This window comes from Palaemon carinicauda, chromosome 4 (assembly GCF_036898095.1).
Source record: "Palaemon carinicauda isolate YSFRI2023 chromosome 4, ASM3689809v2, whole genome shotgun sequence".
In the NCBI taxonomy this organism is placed as follows: Eukaryota; Metazoa; Arthropoda; class Malacostraca; order Decapoda; family Palaemonidae; genus Palaemon; species Palaemon carinicauda.
The window spans coordinates 189,007,492-189,016,039 of record NC_090728.1 but is presented as its reverse complement, the minus strand read 5'-3'; the positions used below and the strand labels follow the sequence as shown (position 1 = coordinate 189,016,039).

The window sequence follows — 8,548 nt, the reverse complement described above, 5'->3', positions numbered from 1 at the left end:
TTTTTTGGCGAATTCCTTTTCCAGTTTTTTCTATTTTCTCATTAAGGATTTCTCAAATTCTTCCATTTCCCCCATTTCCGTTTTAAGAATTTCCCGTTTCTTCTCCTGTTCCTTCATCTGAAGGTCTTTTTTGGCGAATTCCTTTTCCAGTTTTTCTATTTTCTCATTAAGGATTTCCTTAAATATTTCCATTTCCTCCATTTCTGTTTAAGAATTTCCTTTTTCTTCTCCTGTTCCTTAATCTGATCTTTTTGGAAGCAGTCGTTTTGCAGTTTTTCTATTTTCTCATGATGGATTTTCTTAATTTCTTCCATTTCCATGTTTAGAATTTCATGTTTCTTCTCCTGTTCCTTCACCTGAAGATCTTTTTCAGCTTTTGATACTCACTCTCTCTCTGAGCTTTGAGTTTTTCTTCCGTCTCTTTCTCTGTACGCATTTCTTCTATTACTCTTCTCAATTCATTTAGTTGTCCTTCTTTAGCCTCCTTCTCATAGCAAATATTATTCCACCGAATATGGCTCCAGCAGCAGCCAAACCGATGTAAGTTGTCTTGTTACCATGAGAAAGGATTTCCTCTCTCGCTCCGATGTCGAATTCTGGGAGAATTTGCCAACGAACCATCTTGATTTCAACTGGTCGGGGAATCTCCAAGCTTCTGCCTCCATTTGCCGCAATCCAAGTTCTCACCCAAGTAGTTCCTCACGGACTTTCCAAAAGCCCCCAATCCAAGGACAGTGCTGCAGCCACCCACCGAGGAAGCCATCCTGAGAGGCGACTGCACGGCAGTCTCCAAAACGCTGTGCCTCTGGGAGAAGCCACGAAAACCATTTGAAGACCAAGGACTCCTGGAAAGTTAGCAGCTGTCCCTGAAGATTTAACGTCATATCCTTGCATGCAGCGTTCCGTTCTTGAATAACTAAAGCTGCATTTTGAGGCAAGTTGATTTTCCTCTAACAATTTGTCCGATGATATTCACACACACACACACACACACACACACACACACACACACACCGAATGCTTGTTTAAACATAGTAGCCATTACTATCCAGAGGTTCGAATCAGCATTGGTTTGAAAAAAAATGAAAGCGAGTCTTAAAAGGATTTTGAAGACTTCCGTCTCCGGAGACATTTTTGGAGTCACCGACTCCAACAACAGGTCTCCGGGAAATTTTTCCCTCCTCTCCAGACGGAAGACGGTGTTAACTTAGGAAATAATAATGATATATATATATATATATATATATATATATATATATATATATATATATATATATATTTCAGACCCTTTCACATGTGTTTTTCTGCACAATTGGACGGCATAATTATTTTGAGTACGCATAAATACTATAAATAAAAATAAAAAAAAAAACGAAAACACGTTCCCGACTCCAGCCACACCTGGACTGAGGCCTCCTGAATTTCAACGGACCTTCGGCCAGGTACTTCTAGTGACGTCACTACGCAAAAGACCTCATTACTGGTTAGCTGTTGAGTAGACCTTCTATTGTCTCGATCTTAGTAGCGCTAATGTGTTCTCCTTAAGTTTTCCGCGCAGGTGGTGAGAGAGACTCTCTCTCTCTCTCTCTCTCTCTCTCTCTCTCTCTCTCTCTCTCTCTCTCTCTCTCTACGTCACGCACATACGGGTCTGTCCATTGTTAATACGAAGCCCTTTGCTTCATCGTCTTACATGATGGGCTTTCTTTATTATCTAGAGCCGCCGACACCGTTTTTGTTGCTGTTGTTGTTTTATCAATGGTCCGTTGCAGAATTGTTCTCCGTCATTGGAGAAGGGTTCGAAAAAAGAGGCTGGGCGGGGGGGGGGGGATAAAGCCCCAGGGGATGGGGGAGGGGAGGGGGGTTTATTGGTTGTAAGAGAAGGGTCTCTCTCTCTCTCTCTCTCTCTCTCTCTCTCTCTCTCTCTCTCATTACAGTTTTAGTTAGAAACCCTCATCTAAAAGACTAAGCCATATAATTCCTCTCTCTCTCTCTCTCTCTCTCTCTCTCTCTCTCTCTCTCTCTCTCTCTCTCTCTCTCTCTAAATTACAATTCTATTTAGAAATGCTCGTCTTAATGACGAAGCCATACAATTCCCTTCTCTCTCTCTCTCTCTCTCTCTCTCTCTCTCCTCTCTCTCTCTCTCTCTCTCTCTCTCTCTCTCTCTCTCTCTCTCTCTCTCTAAATTACAATTCTATTTAGAAATACTCGTCTTAAACACCAAGCCATATAACTACTTTCCACCCACTTCACCTTATTTTGGAGATGAGAGATTATCCGAATACCGGTTTTGCAACAAATTGCTTGCAGAAAAAACAGTGAATGTTCAAAGTGGGCACATGCGCAATTGCTTGTGCGTGCATAGATGTATACGGGATGCAATGTTGGTATTGATTTGTTTATAAAAGGAGGCATTGAAATGATAAGCGAGATACGTGTATGTCGAGTTATAAGTTACATGGATTTTGGATGTCTCAAAAACGTTTTAGTTTAATCGTTTAAGAGAGTTTTTATGATCTTGTTTAACATATTTTTCAATTTATTTACCGTGTTACTGTTCACTGCATCCGCTGGAAGTCTGTTCCATGTATTTGCTAATTTGTATGTATAGAGATTACCACAATGAGTGGTGTTGGATCTTTTCAATTCCACGAAGGCAATATTATTATTATTATTATTATTATTATGATTATTATTATTATTATTATTATTACTAACTACGCTACAATTCTAGTTGGAAAAGCAAGATGCTATTAACCCCAAAGGCTCCAACAAGGAAAATTACCCCAGTGAGGAAAGGAATTAAGGAAATAAATAAACGATATGAAAAATAATGAACATTTAAAATAAAATATTTTTAAAACAGTAACAACATCAAAAGAGATATTCCATATATAAACTATAAAAGGACTTATGTCAAGCCTGTTCAACATGAAACATTTGCTGCAAGTTTGAACTTTTGGAGTTCCACCCATTTAACTACCCGGTTAGGAAGATCATTGCACAACCGTGTTGGGTTTTCAATCATTTTCTAGAGAGAGAGAGAGAGAGAGAGAGAGAGAGAGAGAGAGAGAGAGAGAGACGAGTTTTTTTCAATAATTTTATATATATATATATATAGAGAGAGAGAGAGAGAGAGAGAGAGAGAGAGAGAGAGAGAGAGAGAGAGAGAGAGAGAGAGAGAGAGAGAGGTTGTTTTTCAATCATTTTCGAGAGAGAGAGAGAGGAGAGAGAGAGAGAGAGGAGAGAGAGAGAGAGAGGAGAGAGAGAGAGAGAGAGAGAGACGTGTTGTTTTTTCAATCATTTTCTTGAGAGAGAGAGAGAGAGAGAGAGAGAGGAGAGAGAGAGAGAGAGAGAGAGAGAGAGACGTGTTGTTTTTTCAATCATTTTCTAAGAGAGAGAGAGAGAGAGGTTGTTTTTTTTCAATCATTTTCTAGAGAGAGAGAGAGAGAGAGAGAGAGAGAGAGAGAGAGGTCGTATGGAAGTAGGTCAATGAAACAACGAAAAGGAGAAACAGAAGACGGACGAAAATGATACGTTCGTAAGGACCCACCCAAACCGCATATCGTTCGACCCTTCCTCTTCATAGAGATCTCTTGCTTGAGGGTACACTCGGGCACACTATCTATCTTGTTTCTCTTCCTCTTGTTATTTCAAGTTTTTATAGTTTATATGTGAAATATTTATTTCAATGTTATTAATCTTGAAGTTCTGTAGTTTTTCCTTATTGCCTTTCCCCAGTGGGCTATTTGCCCTGTTGGAACCCCTTGGGCTTATAACATCCTGCTTTTCCAACTAGGGTTGTAGCTTAGTAAGTAATAATAATAATAATAATAATAATAATAATAATAATAATAATAATAATAATAATTAATTATAATAATAGTAATATAATAATAATATTAATAATAATAATAATAATAAATAATTAATAATAATAATAATAATAATAAATAATTAATGATAATAATAATAATAATAATAATAATATTAATAATAATAATAATAATAATAATGATGATGATGATAATCTTACTTCGGATACGTTTCAGAATAAACCTTTTTAGAATAAACCGGTTCTTCTACCCAGTTCTGGCCTTATAGAGGTTCATAAATCGGTCTGGTCCAGTTTTTCTTTTTTTTTTCCGCTTCCTCATATTTCATTAATCACTTTCTCCTCAGTTATCTATAAGAAAACCTTGGAGGGAAATCGCTCCACTGTTGGGATTTATCAACGTTATTTTTTAAGGGATTTTAATATCCTTCCTTATTTTTATATTTATTGTCTAGTTATTGCTCAAGTAAAGAATTTATTTTATTTTTATTTTGTTTATTACGTCAGTGTGCGATTTTTTTCAAATTGAATTTATAAAAGTTTATCTGATTTTCATATTTTTCAGTTTTTGGTCAACCAAAAGAATATATTTTATTTTTATTATATTTATTACACCAATGTGCGATTTTTTTTCAAATCAAATTTATAAAAGATTTCTTATTGTTAAATTCATTTTTCATTCATTGATCAACCAAAAGAATATATGTTATTTCTATTATATTTATTCCATCAGTGTGTGATTTTTTCAGATTGAATTTATAATTTTGTTTTTTTCCAGTTATTAATCAACCGACGAATATTTTATTTTATATTTATTATATTTATTCCATCAATATGCGATTTTTTTCTTTCAAATTGACTTTCTATACAACTATATAAATCTTTCTTATATTTTAATCGATTTTTCTGTTATTGATCAAGCAGTAAAATACTTTTTCATTTAATTTTGTTTATTCCACCAATGTTCGATATTTTCACATTGAATTTCTATAAGAGTCTTCCATGTTTTTTCCATTGAGTCTTCCGTTATTGATCAACCGAAGCATATTTTATTTTCATTCAATTTGCTTATACCATGAATGTGCTATTTTTTTTTTTAAATCAATTTTATACAAATTAATATTTTTTAGGAGTATTATTTTGAACACATGAGAACAAGGAATAGCTATATTAACCTTTCATACTTTACTTATAGTTGCGTCTGTAAGTGGTTTCAATCGACATTTATTTCAGTTATTTATTTTAGAAATACCAGTTTCAGTAATGATTCTAAATCTATACGAATTATGGGTTTTTTGCGTTGATTAATCACCTTTGGACTTATCTATTTTTCTATCTTGAGCTAACTTGCGAATGAGGCTCCTATGTACAGTTGGTCGCAGTAATTTCCGGTACACCTCGCTCTGAGGAAGTGCAATCAGCTACACACTGCATAGCTAGTTCCAGTGTTTAGGCCCGCTCACCACCTCTACCATCTATCTTTACACTATCTGTTTTGTTACTCGCCACGCAGAAAGGGTGTGACATGGTGTAATTTATCAGATCAGGATGTGCTAGGAATTTTTATGTCCATCTGTAATTGTTACATGTACTTGGACCTGATTGTATTACATATATAGCCATATGGTATGTCACTGTCGTGCAAGTTTCTCGGACCAGTGTTTGATTCCCTGCGTGACCAGAAGCTATAATCTTTTGAGTTGATTCCCCCTTGGGTCTCTGATCCTGAGGTATAGAGAGAATCCAGATATTAAGGTAGTGTAATATATGGCTTATTTGAATATGAAAACACGTCTAAATGTGCAAAGTTTATCGTGTAGGTATAGGTGCTTGGTTTCAATTCCAGTATCATCAGAAGAGACACACCAGAACGTCAGTCGGGTAATCCCAAACCCCCACTGTGGTACCCAACCACAGTTTTATCCTACCTAGTAAATAGCTTGAACTCACGGCCACGAGCTGGGATCGATCTGCTGCCATGCGAATACTAGGCGAACGCAATACCACTTTATTATCTTGAAGGGAAATGAAAATATTCCTGATTATTAAGAATGTAAAATTCCTGTTATCATTAGCTGTATGTTTCAATTTTTATTAATACTAAAAGTTGTTTTACAGAATTCATTGGCTTAATAACTGCCTCTTCTCTAAATTTAGCCTTACCGTATTTTTTTTTCTTTTTTTTTTTATAAAAGTCAGTGTGAAACAGACTCCTGATCTCAGATTTGGAAAAGGAAGGTCATTTTTGGTCATGAATAGTTCACAGGGTCATGTGCTCTCTCTCTCTCTCTCTCTCCTCTCTCTCTCTCTCTCTCTCTCTCTCTCTCTCTCTCTCATCCTCCTGATTTTCTTGGAATATAGATACATGTTATCAAAATTGTTAATTTTTTTTTTGTAATTGGAGGTCAAAAGGTGCATAAATATATTAGCCTATTGTATTGGATATTTATTTATTTTTTCCAATCAGTTCTATTAACTATCATCTTTTTATCCATTTCGAAGCTTCTAAAAATGGCTCTTTAATCCAATATAACTATACAGGTGCTTATAAGAAACTCACCCAGGACATAACGTTCTCCTCTTCAGTCTCCCAGTTTCCATCTCCAAACTGAATCTTCAGTCTCCCAGTTTGCCATCTCCAAACTCCAATCTTCAGTCTCCCAGGAGCCATTTCGCCTCGAGACTGCCAATACTCTCAGTCTGCCCAGTTTCCATCTCCAAACTCCAATCTTCAGTCTCCAGTTTCCATCTCCAAACTCCAATCTTCAGTCTCCAGTTCCATCTCCAAACGCCAATCTTCAGTCTCCCAGTTTCCATCTCCAAACTCCAATCTTCAGTCTCCCAGTTTCCATCTCCAAACTCCAATCTTCAGTCTCCCAGTTTCCATCTCCAAACTCCAATCGTCAGTCTCCCAGTTTCCATCTCCAAAACTCCAATCTTCAGTCTCCCAGTTTCCATCTCCAAACTCCAAATCTTCAGTCTCCCAGTTTCCATCTCCAAACTCCAATCTTCAGTCTCCCTGTTTCCATCTCAAAACTCCAATCTCAGTCTCCCAGTTTCCATCTCCAAACTCCAATCTTCAGTCTCCCAGTTTCCATCTCCAAACTCCAATCTTCAGTCTCCCAGTTTCCATCTCCAAACTCCAATCTTCAGTCTCCCAGTTTTCCATCTCCAAACTCCAATCTTCAGTCTCCCAGTTTCCATCTCCAAACTCCAATCTTCAGTCTCCCAGTTTCCATCTCCAAACTCCAATCTTCAGTCTCCCAGTTTCCATCTCCAAACTCCAATCTTCAGTCTCCAGTTTCCATCTCCAAACTCCAATCTTCAGTCTCCCAGTTGCCATCTCCAAACTCCAATCTTCAGTCTCCCAGTTTCCATCTCCAAACTCCAATCTTCAGTCTCTCAGTTTCCATCTCCAAACTCCAATCTTCAGTCTCCCAGTTTCCATCTCCAAACTCCAATCTTCAGTCTCCCAGTTTCCATCTCCAAACTCCAATCTTCAGTCTCCCAGTGTTCCATCTCCAAACTCCAATCTTCAGTCTCCCCAGTTTCCATCTCCAAACGCCAATCTTCAGTCTCCCAGGTTTCCATCTCCAACTCCAATCTTCAGTCTCCCAGTTTCCATCTCCAAACTCCAATCTTCAGTCTCCCCAGTTTCCATCTCCAAACTCCAATCTTCAGTCTCCCAGGTTTCCATCTCCAAACTCCAATCTTCAGTCTCCCAGTTTCCATCTCCATAACTCCAATCTTCAGTCTCCCAGTTTCCATCTCCAAACTCCAATCTTCAGTCTCCCAGTTTCCATCTCCAAACTCCAATCTTCAGTCTCCCCAGTTTCCATCTCTCCAAACTCCAATCTTCAGTCTCCCAGTTTCCATCTCCAAACTCCAATCTTCAGTCTCCCAGTTTCCATCTCCAAACTCCAATCTTCAGTCTCCCAGTTTCCATCTCCAAACTCCAATCTTCAGTCTCCCAGTTTCCATCTCCAAACTCCAATCTTCAGTCTCCCAGTTTCCATCTCAAACTCCAATCTTCAGTCTCCCAGTTTCCATCTCCAAACTCCAATCTTCAGTCTCCAGTTTCCTTCTCCAAACTCCATTTCAGTCTCCCAGTTTCCATCTCCAAACTCCAATCTTCAGTCTCCCAGTTTCCATCTCCAAACTCCAATCTTCAGTCTCCCAGTTTCCATCTCCAAACTCCAATCTTCAGTCTCCCAGTTTCCATCTCCAAACTCCAATCTGCAGTCTCCCAGTTTTCCATCTCCAAACTCCAATCTTCAGTCTCCCAGTTTCCATCTCCAAACTCCAATCTTCAGTCTCCCAGTTTCCATCTCCTAACTCCAATCTTCAGTCTCCCAGTTTCCATCTCCAAACTCCAATCTTCAGTCTCCCAGTTTCCATCTCCAAACTCCAATCTTCAGTCTCCCAGTTTCCATCTCCAAACTCCAATCTTCAGTCTCCCAGTTTCCATCTCCAAACTCCAATCTTCAGTCTCCCAGTTCCATCTCCAAACTCCAATCTTCAGTCTCCCAGTTTCCATCTCCAAACTCCAATCTTCAGTCTCCCAGTTTCCATCTCCAAACTCCAATCTTCAGTCTCCCAGTTTCCATCTCCAAACTCCAATCTTCAGTCTCCCAGTTTCCATCTCAAACTCCAATCTTCAGTCTCCCAGTTCCTATCTCCAAACTCCAATCTTCAGTCTCCCAGTTTCCATCTCCA

The 8,548-nt window shown here is 38.2% G+C and overlaps 1 protein-coding gene across 1 annotated transcript; it reads left to right on the top strand.

Moving 5' to 3' along the window:
* The first annotated feature begins 514 nt into the window (after positions 1-514).
* On the top strand, positions 515-7,572 carry LOC137639797 (melanoma-associated antigen C1-like). Its single transcript, XM_068372039.1, has 2 exons — positions 515-540; positions 6,489-7,572. The coding sequence occupies exons 1-2, from the start codon at positions 515-517 to the stop codon at positions 7,570-7,572; spliced, it is 1,110 nt and encodes a 369-aa protein (XP_068228140.1).
* Positions 7,573-8,548: the final 976 nt, after the last annotated feature.